This window comes from Camarhynchus parvulus, chromosome 29 (genome assembly GCF_901933205.1).
Source record: "Camarhynchus parvulus chromosome 29, STF_HiC, whole genome shotgun sequence".
Taxonomy (NCBI): Eukaryota; Metazoa; Chordata; class Aves; order Passeriformes; family Thraupidae; genus Camarhynchus; species Camarhynchus parvulus.
Window position 1 is genome coordinate 2323412 of NC_044599.1, and position 16657 is coordinate 2340068.

General features: G+C 51.7%; 1 protein-coding gene across 2 annotated transcripts in view; it reads right to left on the minus strand.

The window, feature by feature from the left end:
- Positions 1-16657, minus strand: part of SLC11A2 (solute carrier family 11 member 2) — a 49281-nt gene that overhangs the window by 7978 nt on the left and 24646 nt on the right. For both annotated transcript variants that reach the window (XM_030967103.1, XM_030967102.1), the window contains exons 6-15: positions 15898-16004; positions 13367-13437; positions 12478-12545; positions 11418-11573; positions 7152-7310; positions 5334-5420; positions 4488-4607; positions 2909-3058; positions 1451-1524; positions 570-723 (exon numbers count right to left, since the gene is read on the minus strand). In XM_030967103.1, the coding sequence (XP_030822963.1) occupies positions 570-723; positions 1451-1524; positions 2909-3058; positions 4488-4607; positions 5334-5420; positions 7152-7310; positions 11418-11573; positions 12478-12545; positions 13367-13437; positions 15898-16004 (1146 nt within the window). The remainder of the gene's footprint in view (positions 1-569; positions 724-1450; positions 1525-2908; positions 3059-4487; positions 4608-5333; positions 5421-7151; positions 7311-11417; positions 11574-12477; positions 12546-13366; positions 13438-15897; positions 16005-16657) is intronic.

Sequence of the window (16657 nt, forward strand, 5' to 3'; positions counted from 1 at the left end):
TGTGCCCAGGTGATGCTCAGGCAGTGCCCAGGTGTGTCCAGGTTGTGCCCAGGGGTGCCCAGGTAGTGCCCAGGTGTGCCCAGGTGATGCTCAGGGTGTGCCCAGGTGTGCTCAGGTGATGCCCAGGTGTGCCCAGGTGATGCTCAGGGTGTGCCCAGACGGTGCCCAGGGGCTGCCCAGGGCGTGCCCAGGTGGTTCCCAGGCGGTGCCCAGGTGTGCCCAGGTGTGCTCAGGGTGTGCCCAGGTGATGCTCAAGGTGTGCCCAGGTGATGCTCAAGGTGTGCCCAGGTGTGCCCAGGGGCTGCCCAGGTTTGCCCAGGTGATGCCCACGTGGTGCCTAGGTGTGCACAGGTATGCACAGGTTTGCCCAGGTGGTGCCCAGGTTTGCCCAGGGGGTGCCCAGGTGGTTCCCAGGTGGTGCCCAGGTGATGCTCAGGTGATGCCCAGGTGTGCCCAGGTTTGCCCAGGGCGTGCCCAGGTTTGCCCAGGCGGTTCTCAGGGGGTGCTCAGGTGATACCCAGAGGGTACCCATGGGGTGCCCAGGTTGTGCCCAGGCGGCTCTGACTCACCAGGTAGGCCACGAAGGCCAGGTAGATGACGCTGAGCAGGGCGGCGCCGATGTAGAGCGCCAGGCTGTGCAGCGCCATCACGTAGGCCACCACGAAGTACATGTTGATGCTGCAGATGAGCAGGATCAGGAGCCCCCCGGCCACGCGCCAGAACCTGCCCGGGGGCACCGCGGTCAGGGGCGCCCAGGTGTGCCCAGGTGAGGGCAGGGATGCCCAGGTGTGCCCAGGTGTGCCCAGGTGTGCCCAGGGGAGGGCAGGGGTGCCCAGGGGTGCCCAAGGGTGGGAAAGCATGCCCAAGTAAGGGGCAGGCATGCCCGGGTGCACCCAGGTGATGGGCAGGCATGCCCAGGTGTGCCCAGGTGATGGGCAGGCATGCCCAGGTGTGCCCAGGTGAGGGCAGGGGTGCCCAGGTGTGCCCAGGTGAGGGCAAGGGGTGCCCAGACGAAGGGAAGGTGTGCCCAGGTGTGCCCAGGTGAGGTGAAGGTGAGCCAAGGTGAGGGGCAGGTGAGCCCAGGTGTGTTCAGGTGAGGGGAAAGCATGCCCAGGTGTGCCCAGGTATGCCCAGGTGTGCCCAGGTGAGGGGGCAGGCATGCCCAGGCATGCCCAGGTAAGAGCAGGTGTGCCCAGGTATGCCCAGGTGAAGGCAGGGGTGCCCAGGTATGCCAGGCATGCCCAGGTGTGCCCAGACATGACCAGGTATGCCCAGGTGAGGGGGTAGGCCCGCCCAGGTGTGCCCAGACGAGGGGAAGGTGTCCCCAGGTGTGCCCAGGTGAGGGGCAGGCGTGCCCAGGTGTGCCCAGGCGTGCCCAGGTGAGGGGTAGGCACACCCAGGTGTGCCCAGGTGTGCCCAGGTGTGCCCAGGTGAGCCCTCAGGTACTCACAGGCCGTTGGCGAAGTCGTGCATGACGCTGCGCTGGCTGGTGAAGGTGAGCACCGGGATCAGCGCGAACGGGAGCTGCAGGAGCAGAGCGGGGACGGAGGGGATGGAGCTGGGCCTGGGGCCGGGGGGAGGAACCCCGACAGCCACCCTGGCACCCCAACAGCCACCCCGACACCCCGACAGCCACCCCAACAGCCCAACAGCCACCCTGACACCCCAACAGCCACCCCGGCACCCCAACAGCCACCACGACACCCCAACAGCCACCCCAACAGCCACCCCGGCACCCCAACACCCCAACAGCCAGCCCAGCACCCACCCAACACCCTGGATGCTCCTGAACCCCAACCCTGCTCACCTGGAGGCTCATGAGGACATCCAGGAACCCTGACCCTGCTCACCTGGAGGCTCAGGAGGTTCATGAACCCCAAGTTTGCTCACCTGGAGGCTCAGGAGGTTCATGAACCCCAAGTTTGCTCACCTGGAGGCTCCTGAACCCCAACCCTGCTCACCTGGAGGCTCATGAGGACGTTGAGGAACTCTGACCCTGCTCACCTGGAGGCTCAGGAACCCCAAGTTTGCTCACCTGGAGGCTCCTGAACCTGCTCACCTGGAGGCTCCTGAGGATGTTGAGGAACCCCCAAGTTTGCTCACCTGGAGGCTCCTGAACCCTGACCCCCCTCACCTGGAGGCTCCTGAACCCCAATCCTGCTCACCTGGAGGCTCATGAGGACATTGAGGAACCCCAAGTTTGCTCACCTGGGAGGCTCCTGAGGATGGTTGAGGAACCCTGACTTTGCTCACCTGGAGCCCCTGAACCCCGTTCCTGCTCACCTGGAGGCTCCTGAGAACATCCAGGAACCCCAGCCCTGCTCACCTGAAGGCTCCTGAACCCCGTCCCCGCTCAACTGGAGGCTCATGAGGATGTTGAGGAACCCTGACTTTGCTCACCTGGAGGCTCCTGAACCCCAACCCTGCTCACCTGGAGGCTCATGAGGACATTGAGGAACCCTGACTTTGCTCACCTGGAGGCTCCTGAACCCCAACCCTGCTCACCTGGAGGCTCAGGAACCCCATCCCCGCTCACCTGGAGGCTCCTGAGGATGTTGAGGAACCCCCAAGTTTGCTCACCTGGAGGCTCAGGAACCCCATCCCCGCTCACCCGGAGGCTCAGGAACCCCAATCCTGCTCACCTGGAGGCTCATGAGGACATTGAGGAACCCCAAGTTTGCTCACCTGGAGGCTCCTGAGGACGTTGAGGAACCCCAACCCCGCTCACCTGGAGGCTCAGGAACCCCAACCCCGCTCACCTGGAGGCTCATGAGGACATTCAGGAACCCTGACCCCAGCTCACCTGGAGGCTCATGAGGACGTTGAGGAACCCTGACTTTGCTCACCTGGAGGCTCAGGAACCCCAACCCCGCTCACCTGGAGGCTCAGGAACCCCAACCCCACTCACCTGGAGGCTCATAAGGACGTTGAGGAAGTCGTTCATGCCCGTCAGGTGCTCCACGTCCTGGAAGATGGCCACGAACAGCGTGGGGGTGATGGCGATGGAGCGCGTGAGCAGCACCCGCGCAAAGCGCGACCAGCGCAGGTTCAGGAAGCCCTGCCGAGGAGTAACCAGGGAGTAAGGAGTGAGTAAGGTGTGAGTAGTGCAGGACCAGCGCAGGTTCAGGAAGCCCTGCGGAGGAGTAACCAGGGAGTAAGGAGTGAGTAGGGTGTGAGTAGTGCAGGACCAGCGCAGGTTCAGGAACCTCTGGGGGGCCAGGAGTAAGGAATGAGTAAGGAGTAAGGAGCAAGTAGTACGAGACCAGCACGGGGGGGGGCACAGGGAGGCCAGGAGTAAGGAGTGAGTAAGGTGTGAGTAGTACAGGAGCAGTGCAGAGGGAGTACAGAACCGAGTAAGGAGGGAGTAAGGAGTGAGGAGCATGGAGTAAGGAATAAGAATGACAGGGAGCAAGGAGTATGGAACCCAGAGTAAGGAGTGAGGAAGGAGCGAGTGAGGAGTGAGTAAGAAGGGAGTGAGGGGGGAGGAGTGTGGAATAAGGATGACAGGGAATGGGGATTACAGAACCCAGAGTAAGGAGTGAGTAAGGAGTGAGTAAGGAGCGAGGAGGAGCGAGTACGGAGTGAGTGAGGAGCGAGTAAGGAGCGAGTAAGGAGCGAGTACGAGCGAGCGAGTGAAGAGCGAGCGAGGAGCAAGTACGGAGTGAGTGAGGAGTGAGTAAGGAGTAAGGAGGAGCGAGTACGGAATGAGTGAGGAGTGAGTAAGGAGCGAGTACAAGAGAGTACAGAGCGAGTACAGAGTGAGTAAGGAGCGAGGAGGAGCGAGTATGGAGTGAGTACGGAGTGAGTACGGAGTGAGTAAGGAGCGAGTAGGAGCGAGTGAGGAGTGTGTAAGGAGTGCAGAGGAGTGAGTAAGGAGCAAGGAGGAGTGAGTACCGAGTGAGTGAGGAGCAAGTAAAGAGCGAGCAGGAGCGAGTAAGGAGAGAGTAAGGAGCGAGTAAAGAGCGAGTAAGGAGTGAGTAAGGACCGAGTAAGGAGCGAGTAGAGAGTAAGGAGCGAGTAAAGAGCAAGTAAGGAGCGAGTACGGAGTGAATAAGGAGCGAGTAAGAAGCGAGCAGGAGCGAGTACAGAGTGAGTGAGGAGCGAGTAAAGAGCAAGTAAGGAGCGAGTACGGAGTGAGTAAGGAGCAAGTAAGAAGCGAGTAGGAGCAAGTAAGGAGCGAGTAGGAGTGAGCAGGAGCGAGTAAGGAGCGAGTAGGAGCGAGCAGGAGCGAGCAGTCGCGAGTAAGGAGCGAGCAGGAGCGAGTAAGGAGCAAGTAGGAGCGAGTAAGGAGCGAGCAGGAGCGAGTAAGGAGCGAGTAGGAGCGAGCAGGAGCGAGTAAGGAGCGAGCAGTCACGAGTAAGGAGCGAGCAGTTGCGAGTAAGGAGCGAGCAGTCGCGAGTGAGGAGCGAGCAGGAGCGAGCAGTCGCGAGTAAGGAGCGAGTAAGGAGCGAGTAAGGAGCGAGCAGTCGCGAGCAGGGGCGCGTTACCTCCATGACGAACTGGCCCGAGTAGGTGCCCGTCATGGTGGAGCTCTGCCCGGCCGCCAGGATGCCGATGGCCCAGATGTAGAGCGCGGCGGGGCCGAAGTAGCAGCCCAGGACCACGCCCCGCGGGGGGAGGGCAGCTCCGTCAGCCCGGGGGCAGTTACACCCCGGAGTAAAACTGGGGGACCCTGGGGGCTCCTCACCCCCACCCTGCCCTTGGGGACCCCATCGATGGTGCCAGCGCTCCCAGATTGTCCAGGAGCTGCAGGGGACACTCGACAGGGTCACTGGGCTGTCCCCACCCTGGGGACACCCGACAGGGTCACTGGGCTGTCCCCACCCTGGGGACATGAGACAGGGTCACTGGGGACACCAGGGGACACCAGACAGAGTCAATGTGCCCCTCAAGGGACATGAGACAGGGTCCCAGGGCTGTCCCCACCCTGGGGACACCAGACAGGGTCACTGGGGACACGAGACAAGGTCACTGTGCCCCTCATGGGACACCAGACAGGGTCACTGGGCTGTCCCCACCCTGGGGACACCAGACAGGGTCACTGGGCTGTCCTGGACATGGTGTCACCCCATGGGGACACCAGACAAGGTCACTGGGGACACCAGACAGGGTCCCAGGGCTGTCCCCAAGCTGGCCCCCAGGGACACTGGACAAGGTCACAGGGCTGTCCCCACCCTGGGGACACCAGGCAGGGTCCCAGGGCTGTCCCCAAGCTGTCCCCACCCTGAGGACACCAGCCAGGGTCCCAGGGCTGTCCCCAAGCTGTCCCCACCCTAAAGACACCGGACAGGGTCCCAGGGCTGTCCCCACGCTGTCCCCACAGGGACACTCACCCCCTTGTAGATGTCGACCTCCAGAGCGTCGCTGTTGTTGGGGAAGAGCGCGGAGTGGGGGCTGCTGGAGTTGGCACAGACCTGGCTCTGCAGGGGCACGGGTGGCGTGAGGGACAGGGCTGGCACGGGAAACCCTCCGGGACCACTGGGGCCAGCGGCGACCTCAGCACGGCCAAGGCCACCCCTGACCATGTCCCCAAGTGCCACCTCCACACAGCTGTTGCACCCCCCAGGGGATGGGGATCCACCCCTGCCCTGAGCAGCTTTTCCACGAGGGAATTCTCCCTAAAATCCATCCTAAACTTGCCCTGGATGCCTTTTTGTTTCCTCCCGTCCCCTGGGAGCAGAGCCCGACCCCTCCTGGCTTTCTCCCTCCTGTCAGGGAGCTCTGGGGATCCACCCCTGGCCTGAGCAGCTTTGCCATGAAGGAAATGAGGGAATTCTCCCTAAAATCCAACCCTAAAATCCAACCCTAAAATCCAACCTCAACCTGCCCTGGATGCCTTTTTGTTTTCTCCTTTTACCTGGGAGCAGAGCTCAAACCCCACCTGGCTCATGTCAGGGAGTTGTGGGGACTCCACCCCTGGCCTGAGCAGCTTTGCCATGAAGGAAATGAAGGAATTCTCCCTAAAATCCAACCTCAACCTAAAATCCAACCCTAAAATCCATCCTAAACTTGCCCTGGGTGCCTTTTTGTTTCCTCCTGTCCCCTGGGAGCAGAGCCTGACCCCACCTGGCTGTGTCCCCTCATGCCAGGGAGTTGTGGGGATCCACCCCTGGCCTGAGCAGCTTTTCCGCGAGGGAATTCTCCCTAAAATCCCCTGTCCTTCTTCCTCCCTCCCTGGGAGCAGAGCCCGACCCCACCTGGCCGTGTCCCCTCCTGTTGGGCAGCTGTGGGGGGTGAGAAGACCCCTCTGAGCGCCCCCAGCCCCTCCTGATGCCCCAAACCCTTCCCCAGCCCCACTCCCAGCTCTGGATGTGCTCCGGCCCCTCAAGGGGCCCTAAACCAACCCAGGATTGGGGTTTGACCTCAGCAGTGCCCAGCACAGAGGGACGGGCACTGCCCTCATCCCTCCGTGCCTGCTGCAGCTCCCAGTCGCTCCCAGTCCATCCCAGTCCATCCCAGTCCATGCCAGTCCATGCCAGTCCATGCCAGTCCATCCCAGTCCATCCCAATCCCTCCCAGTCCATGCCAATCCATCCCAGTTCATCCCAGTCCATCCCAGTTCATTCCAGTCCATCCCAATCCCTCCCAGTCCATGCCAATCCATCCCAGTTCATCCCAGTTCATCCCAGTCCATCCCAGTCCATACCAGTCCATCCCAGTTCATTCCAGTCCATCCCAGTTCATTCCAGTCCATCCCAATCCCTCCCAGTCCATCCCAGTCCATCCCAATCCATGCCAGTCCATGCCAGTCCATCCCAGTCCATCCCAATCCCTCCCAGTCCATGCCAATCCATCCCAGTTCATCCCAGTCCATCCCAGTTCATTCCAGTCCATCCCAATCCCTCCCAGTCCATGCCAATCCATCCCAGTTCATCCCAGTTCATCCCAGTCCATCCCAGTCCATACCAGTCCATCCCAGTTCATTCCAGTCCATGCCAGTCCATCCCAGTTCATTCCAGTCCATGCCAATCCATCCCAGTCCATCCCAATCCATGCCAGTCCATGCCAGTCCATCCCAGTCCATGCCAATCCGTCCCAGTCCATGCCAGTCCATCCCAGTCTGTCCCAGTCCATCCCAATCCATGCCAGTCCCTGCCAGTCCCTCCCAGTCCGTCCTAGTGCAGTTCCCAGTCCGTCCCAGTGCCACCCACCACGTTGGCGTTGGTCTTGTCAAAGAAGGCCTCGGCGAAGACGGTCACCACGAAGATGTTGATGATGAAGGAGACGAAGAGCGCGATGCAGGACTCGATGAAGAAATACTTGTTGGCCTCTCTGACCTCCCTCTTGTCCGCACGGTTCACCTGCCGGGACTGGGGACAGGGACAGGGACATGTGGCTCTCCTCCAGCCAGGTCTCACAGGCTGGACACAATCTGAGATTTCAAACATTCCTGCCTGGATACAATCTGAGATTTCAAACATTCCTACCTGGGTACAATCTGAGATTTCAAACATTCCTACCTGGATACAATCTGAGATTTCAAACATTCCTACCTGGGTACAATCTGAGATTTCAAACATTCCTGCCTGGATACAATCTGAGATTTCAAACATTCCTGCCTGGGTACAATCTGAGATTTCAAACATTTCTGCCTGGATACAATCTGAGATTTCAAACATTCCTGCCTGGATAGAATCTGAGATATCAAACATTCCTACCTGGATACAATCTGAGGTTTGGGACACCCCAGCAGCCTTTCCCCCCTGCATTCCCCGAGGAGCAGCTTTCTTCTCCACTGCATTTCCAGAATGTTCTGGGCAGTTCTGGGGTGGTGCTGACGCCCTGCACTGGCCAGGCTGTCACAGGTGTCACCTGAGCCAGGACCTGCCTCACCTGGGCCCCACCCTGGCTTTATTTAAACCAAAATTTTATTGTCTTTTTTCCTGTTTTTTTTGCCTGAAACACCTGATGGGCTGAGGTTGGTATGACCTGGAGCATCCATCTCCAGCAGCCCTGGAGCTGCAGAGGAAAACTCCATCCTTGTGCAGGATCCCTGCTCCAGCAGAAGCACAGCTGGCCCTGCAGCAGGGCTGAGCCACTCCAGTGTCTAAAATTTCAGATCTGAGCTCGCTGTAGCCAAACCGTCATTTAAAGGGAGGGTGGCAGAGACCTTGGGCATTGATTTGATTTCCAATTCACTCCTCCACCTGGGGAAGAGTGGGCATTGATTTTATTTAAAATTCATTCATCCACCTGGGGAAGAGTGGGCATTGATTTTATTTAAAATTCACTCCTCCACCTGGGGAAGAGTGGGCATTGATTTTATTTCCATTTCACTCCTCCACCTGGGGAAGAGTGGGCATTGATTTTATTTCAAATTCACTCCTCCACCTGGGGAAGAGTGGGCATTGATTTTATTTAAAATTCATTCATCCACCTGGGGAAGAGTGCGCATTGATTTTATTTAAAATTTCATTCATCCACCTGGGGCAGGACACCTTGCTGGGTGGGAAGGTGGGTGAAGAGAGCTGCAGCCACCCACGGGTGTCTCCTTGTCGTGCACAGAGAGCCCTGAGCCAGGTGTGACCTGGAGCATCCATCTGCTTCAGAGCTTTTGGACCTTTAGAGCTTTGTTCCTCTAAAGCTTTTTGGAGCTGCAGAGGAAAACTCCATCCTTGTGCAGGATCCCTGCTCCAGCAGAACCACAGCTGGCCCTGCAGCAGGGCTGAGCCCCCATGGGATGGGGCTGTGCCCCCACCCTGACCCACGGGGTGCCGGGCCTGCTCTCACTCTGGCAGGGTTGTTTCTGTGTGTTTGTACTATTGTATTTGTATTTTAAATGTTCCTAGTAAAGAACTGTTATTCCTGCTCCCGTATCTTTGCCTGAGTGTCACAGACATATTTTATAAAAAAATCCTTTTCTTAGGATTTTTCCTCCTGAGAAGCTGAGCGGCCTCAGGAACAAAATGCAAACAATGGTTATCTGCTGCTGTGGAATGCAACAGGTGCATCTGTGATTGGTCTCATGTGGTTGTTTTTAATTAATGGCCAATCACAGTCCAGCTGTCTCGGACTCTCCGGTCAGTCACAAGATTTTATTATCATTCCTTTCTATTCCTTTCAAGCCTTCTGATAAAATCCTTTCTTCTATTCTTTTAGCATAGTTTTAATATATAATTTTATTTTAATATAATATATATCATAAATTAATAAATCAGCCTTCTGAAACATAAGAGTCAGATCCTCATCTCTTCCCTCATCCTGGGGACCTGCAAACACCACCACACCTGAGAGCCCCTTAATTTCAGATTTATAACAATTCAGAGGGAGGAGGTTTCCATTTTCCATTTCAGGGGCAGCTCCTGCCTTCCTCAGCACACACCTGCCTTTTCACACCAAGCCAAACTGTTCTTCCAGCTCCCACAATTTTGCCCGAGAGCCCCTAAATTTCAAATTTACAATTCGGAGGGAGACGGTTTTTCCATTTTCCATTTCAGGGCAGGCTCCTGGCTTCCTCAGCACACACCTGACTTCCAAAACCAAGCCAAACTGTTATTCCTGCTCCCACAATTTTGCCCGAGAGCCCCTAAATATCAAATTTACCACAATTTGGTGAGAAGGGGTTTCAATTTTCCATTTCAGGGGTGGCTCCTGCCTTCCTCAGCACACACCTGCCTTTTCACACCAAGCCAAACTGTTATTCCTGCTCCCACAATTTTGCCTGAGAGCCCTTAATTTCAAATTTACAACAATTTGGAGGGAGATGGTTTTTCCATTTTCCATTTCAGGGCAGGCTCCTGCCTTCCTCAGCACAAACCTGGCTTCCAAAACCAAGCCAAACTGTCATTCCTGCTCCCACATTTTTGCCTGAGAGCCCTTAATTTCAGATTTATAATAATTTGGAAGGAGGGGGTTTCCATTTTCCATTTCAGGGCAGGCTCCTGCCTTCTTTAGCACAAACCTGGCTTCTCAAACCAAGCCAAACTGTCATTCCTGCTCCCATATTTTTGCCTGACACCTCCTTAATTTCAGATTTATAAAAATTCAGAGGGAGGAGGTTTCCATTTTCCATTTCAGGGGTGGCTCCTGCCTTCCTCAGCACACACCTGCCTTTCCACACCAAGACAAATTGTCATTCCTGCTCCCACATTTTTGCCTGAGAGCCCTTAATTTCAGATTTATAATAATTTGGAAGGAGGGGGTTTCCATTTTCCATTTCAGGGGTGGCTCCTGCCTTCCTCAGCACACACCTGCCTTTCCACACCAAGACAAATTGTCATTCCTGCTCCCACATTTTTGCCTGAGAGCCCTTAATTTCAGATTTATAATAATTTGGAAGGAGGGGGTTTCCATTTTCCATTTCAGGGCAGGCTCCTGCCTTCTTTAGCAGACACCTGACTTCTCAAACCAAGCCAAACTGTTATTCCTGCTCCCACATTTTTGCCTGAGAGCCCTTAATTTCAAATTTACAACAATTTGGAGGGAGATGGTTTTTCAATTTTCCATTTCAGGGGTGGCTCCTGCCTTCTTTAGCACACACCTGACTTCTCAAACCAAGCCAAACTGTTATTCCTGCTCCCACAATTTTGCCTGAGAGCCCTTAATTTCAGATTTATAATAATTTGGAAGGAGGGGGTTTCCATTTTTCCATTTCAGGGCAGGCTCCTGCTTTCTTTAGCAGACGCCTGACTTCTCAAACCAAGCCAAACTGTTATTCCTGCTCCCACATTTTTGCCTGAGAACCCCTTAATTTCAAATTTATAACAATTTGGAGGGAGGGGGTTTCCATTTTCCATTTCAGGGCAGGCTCCCGCCTTCCTCAGCACAAACCTGGCTTCCAAAACCAAGCCAAACTGTCATTCCTGCTCCCACATTTTTGCCTGAGAGCCCTTAATTTCAGATTTATAATAATTTGGAAGGAGGGGGTTTCCATTTTCCATTTCAGGGGTGGCTCCTGCCTTCCTCAGCACACACCTGCCTTTCCACACCAAGACAAACTGTTATTCCTGCTCCCATAATTTTGCCTGAGAGCCCTTAATTTCAAATTTACAACAATTTGGAGGGAGATGGTTTTTCCATTTTCCATTTCAGGGGTGGCTCCTGCCTTCTTTAGCAGACACCTGACTTCTCAAACCAAGCCAAACTGTCATTCCTGCTCCCACAATTTTGCCTGAGAGCCCTTAATTTCAGATTTATAATAATTTGGAAGGAGGGGGTTTCCATTTTCCATTTCAGGGCAGGCTCCTGCCTTCCTCAGCACAAACCTGGCTTTCAAAACCAAGCCAAACTGTTATTCCTGCTCCCACAATTTTGCCCGAGAGCCCCTAAATATCAAATTTACCACAATTTGGTGAGAAGGGGTTTCAATTTTCCATTTCAGGGGTGGCTCCCGCCTTCCTCAGCACACACCTGCCTTTCCACGCCAAGCCATCGCCCCACAAGGCCCAGGTGCCCGCAGGTGCCCCCGGCCCGCTCACCTTGACCAGGGCAGAGTGCAGGTACATGTTGTGGGGCATGATGACGGCGCCCACGATGCCCACGGCCTGCTCCAGCTGGGGCGTGCCACAGTCCTGGCAGTAGGGGATGAACAAACCCCGCAGCAGCTTCTCCTGGCTGGGCTTCACCGTGATGTACTGCGCACAGGGAAACGCGGTTTTGGGGTGAGAAACAGGGAAATGGGGGGTTTTGGGGTCAGGGAAACAGGGTTTTGGGGTGAGAAACAGGGAAATGGGGAGTTTGGGGGTCAGGGATGGGGAAATGGGGAGTTTTGGGGTCAGGGATGGGGAAACAGTGAGTTTTGGGGTTAGAAACAGGGAAAAGGGGAGTTTTGGGGTCAGGGACAGGGAAATGGGGGGTTTTGGGGACAGGGAAACAGAGTTTTGGGGTCAGACACAGGGAAATGGGGAGTTTTGGGGTCAGGGATGGGGAAATGGGGAGTTTTGGGGTCAGGGATGGGGAAACAGGGAGTTTTGGGGTCAGGGACAGGGAAATGGGGAGTTTTGGGGTCAGGGAAACAGAAACAGGGAGTTTTGGGGTCAGGGAAACAGAGTTTTAGGGTCAAAGACAGGGAAATGGGGAGTTTTGGGGTCAGGGATGGAGAAACGGGGAGTTTGGGGTCAGGGATGGGGAAACAGTGAGTTTTGGGGTCAGGGACAGGGAAATGGGGAGTTTTGGGGTTAGAGACAGGGAAATGGGGAGTTTTGGGGTCAGGGATGGGGAAACAGGGAGTTTTGGGGTCAGGGAAACAGGGTTTTGGGGTTAGAAACAGGGAAATGGGGGGTTTTGGGGTCAGGAACAGGGAAATGGGGAGTTTTGGGGTTAGAAACAGGGAAACGGGGAGTTTTGGGGTCAGACACAGGGAAATGGAGAGTTTGGGGTCAGGGATGGGGGAACAGGGAGTTTTGGGGTCAGGGACAGGGAAATTGGGAGTTTTGGGGACAGGGAAATGGAGTTTTGGGGTCAGGTATGAGGGAACAGGGAGTTTTGGGGTCAGACACAGGAAACAGGCAGATTTGGGGTGCTCCAGAGAGGGGGTACCTCATATCCAAAGGTCAGGGCCATGATGGTGATGAGGAGCCCAAAAAACGCCTCGAGCTTCCTCAGGCCTGCAAGGAGGAGAAGTCCCTTTGTCACCAAGCTGAGAAAAGCCAAACCCAATCCCAAACCCAAAAACACAATCCCAAACCCAACTCCAAACCCATCCCAATCCCATTCCCAATCCCATCCTAATCCCAGCCTCAGTCCCAACCCCAAACCCATCCCAATCCCAAACCAATCCCAATTCTAATCCCAATTCCAATCCTAAACCCATCCCAATCCAACCCCAATCCCAATCCAAATTCCAACCCCAATCCCATCCCATCCCCAACCCCAATCCCATCCTAATCCCATCCCAAACCCAATCCCAAACACAACCCTAATCCCATCCCAACCCCAACTGCATCCCAAACCCAACCCCAATCCCAAACCCATCCCAATCCCATCCCCAATCCCATCCCATCCCAAACCCAATCCCAACCCCAAATCCCATCCCAAACCCAACTGCATCCCAAACTCCCAACCCCAATCCCACCCCAATCCCAATCCAAATCCTAATCCCAATCCCAATCCACCCCAATCCCATCCCATCCCCCTGCATCCCAATCCCAAATCCCAGCCCACATCCCAACCCCAATCCCATCCCATCCCCAACTGCATCCCAATCCCAACCCCAATCCCCCCCAATCCCAATCCCAATCCCATCCCCCAACCCCCCCCCAACTGCATCCCAATCCCAACCTCAATCCCATCCCAATCCCATCCCAACCCCAACTGCATCCCAAACCCAACCCCAATCCCCAATCCCAACCTCAATCCCATCCCATCCCAACCCCACCCCATCCCCAATCCCAATCCCAACCCCATCCCCATCCCCAGCAGAATTCACCGTATTTGTCGAGGAAGAGGAAGACGAAGGTGTCGGCGATGGTGATGAGCACCCCGCCCCAGAGAGGGATCCTGTGGGGCGAGAGCAGGGTCAGAGCCCCCCAGAGCCCCAAACCCCTTCTCTGGGGGGCTTTTCTGGGGGGCTGGGGGTTCCTCAGGGCCTGGGGACCACCGGGAGCTGATGTCACCTCCCAGGGGGATTCCTGTGGGATCTGCCCCTGGGTGTCTCAATTAAATGCTGAATTTGGGCTTAATTTCCACACAAAAAGATCCTGGGATTAATGAGGTCCATGGGATTCATATTTTTTTTTTTGCCCAAAGGAGGAAAAGAAAAGAGTGTGAGAATGGAGGTCAGTGATGAAGAGACAGATCAACACTCTGCTGCAAGAAAACGAAATATTCAGCACTGGGTTGGACACACGCTGCCCAAACTAATGAGCTACTTGTTCATCAGGCTGGGAAATATTGCAGCAAATTTAAAATATTGCAGCAAATTTAAAATATTGCAGCAAATTTGAAACATTGCACCAAATGTAAAACATTGCAGCAAATTTAAAATATTGCAGCACATTTAAAATATTGCACCAAATTTAAATCATTGCACCAAATTTGAAACATTGCAGCAAATTTAAAGCATTGCAGCAAATTTAAAACATTGCAGCAAATTTAAAATATTACACTAAATTTAAAATATTGCAGCAAATTTGAAACATTGCACCAAACATAAAATATTGCAGCAAATTTAAATCATTGCACCGGATTTAAAACATTGCACCAGATTTAAAACATTGCAGCAAATTTAAAATATTGCAGCAAATTTGAAACATTGCACCAAATGTAAAACATTGCACCAAATTTAAAATATTACACTAAATTTAAAACATTGCACCAGATTTAAAACATTGCAGCAAAATTAAATCATTGCACCAAATTTAAAATATTACACTAAATTTAAAATATTGCAGCAAATTTGAAACATTGCACCAAATGTAAAACATTGCACCAAATTTAAAATATTACACTAAATTTAAAACGTTGCACCAGATTTAAAACATTGCAGCAAATTTAAAACATTGCACCAAATTTGAAACATTGCAGCAAATTTAAGATATTGCAGGAAATTTAAGGTAAAATAGGTAAAACAAATGAAATCAAAGGTACAATCAAAGGTAAAACAAATTAAGTCAAAGGTAAAACAAATAAAATCAAAGTTAAAACAAATGAAATCAAAGATAAAGAAGTAAATCAAATCAAAGGTAAAGGAAATCAAAGATACAATCAAAGGTAGAAGAAATTAAATTAAAGGTAAAACAAATGGAATCAAACATAAAAAAGTAAAACAAATAAAATGAAAGGTAAAAGAAATCAAAGATACAATCAAAGGTTAAAGAAATTAAATCAGTTATAAACAAAACAAATTATATCAAAGACACAATCAAAGGTAAAATAAATGGAATCAGAGATAAAAAGGTCAAACAAATGGAATCAAAGGTACAAAGGTAAAACAAATTAAATCAAAGGTACAAACAAAGGTAAATCAAATCAAAGATAAAAGAAATCAAGTCAAAGGTATAAACAAAGGTAAAGAAATCAAATCAGAGACAATCAAAGACAAAAGATATCAAATCAAAAGATATCAAAAGGTAAAAGAAATCAAATCAAAGACACAAACGAAGGTAAAACAAATCAAAGGTAAAAGAAATTAAATCAAAGGTAAAAGAAATCAAATCAAAGACACAAACAAAGGTAAAAAGAATTAAATCAAAGGTAAAAGAAATCAAATCAAAGACACAAACAAAGGTAAAACAAATGAAACCAAAGGTATAATGGTAAAAGAAATAAAATCAAAGACACAAATGAAGGTAAAAGAAATCAAATAAAAGATACAATCGAAGGTAGAAGAAATTAAATCAAAGGTACAAACAAAAGTAAAAGAAATCAAATCAGGGTACAAACAAAGGTAAAACAAATGAAATCAAAGGTACAATGGTAAAAGAAATTAAATCAAAGATACAAACAAAGATAAAAGAAATTAAATCAAAGATACAATCAAAAGTAAAAGAAATCAAATTGGGGTACTATAAAAGGTAAAACAAATGAAATCAAAGGTACAATGGTAAAAGAAATAAAATCAAAGACACAAACAAAGGTAAAAGAAATCAAATAAAAGGTGAAACAAATGAAATCAAAGGCACCATGGTAAAACAAATCAAATCAAAGGTATAATGGTAAAACAAATAAAATCAAAGACACAAATGAAGGTAAAAGAAATCAAATAAAATATACAATCGAAGGTAAAAGGAATTAAATCAAAGGTACAAACAAAAGTAAAAGAAATCAAATCAGGGTACAAACAAAGGTAAAACAAATCAAATCAAAGGTATAATGGTAAAAGAAATAAAATCAAAGACACAAACGAAGGTAAAAGAAATCAAATAAAAGGTGAAACAAATCAAATCAAAGGTATAATGGTAAAAGAAATAAAATCAGACACAATCAAAAGTAAAATCCCTGCCCCCTGGCCTGACCCACCTGCCCACCGAGAGCAGGTTGATGGCGATGGCCGGGCCGATCACCTCCTGCATGTCCGAGCCGATGATGGCCAGCTCCACCATGAGCCACAGGATGATCCGGGGCACCTGGGGGGACAAACAGGGACTGGAAAATGGGGAAAAATGGGAAAAAAATGGGGAAACAACAGGGAAAAACTGGGGGAAAATGGGGAAAAAAGGGAAAAAAAACCAGGGAAAACTGGGGAAAAAGCCAGTGATGGCCAGCTCCACCATGAGCCACAGGATGATCCGGGGCACCTGGGGGGACAAAATACAGGGATGTGGAAATGGGGAATAATGGGGAGAAATGGGGAAAAACAGGGAAAAAATGGGAAAAAATGGGAAAAAAAGGGAAAAAAAGGGAAAAAAAAAGGGAAAAAAAAAGGGAAAAAAACCGGGGGGAAAACGGGGGAAAAATGGGGAAAAAACAGGGAAAAATGGGGGAAAAACAGGGAAAAATGGGGGAAAAGCCAATGATGGCCAGCTCCACCATGAGCCACAGGATGATCTGGGGCACCTGGGGGACAAAAACCAGGGATGTGAAAATGGGGAATAATGGGGAGAAATGGGGAAAAAATGGGAAAAAATGGGGAAAAAATGGGAAAAAATGGGAAAAAAAGGGGAAAAAAAGGGGGAAAAATGGGGGAAAAAACAGGGAAAAGAATGGGGGAAAAATGGGGAAAAAGGGGGAAAAATGGGGAAAAAGCCGATGATGGCCAGCTCCACTATGAGCCACAGGA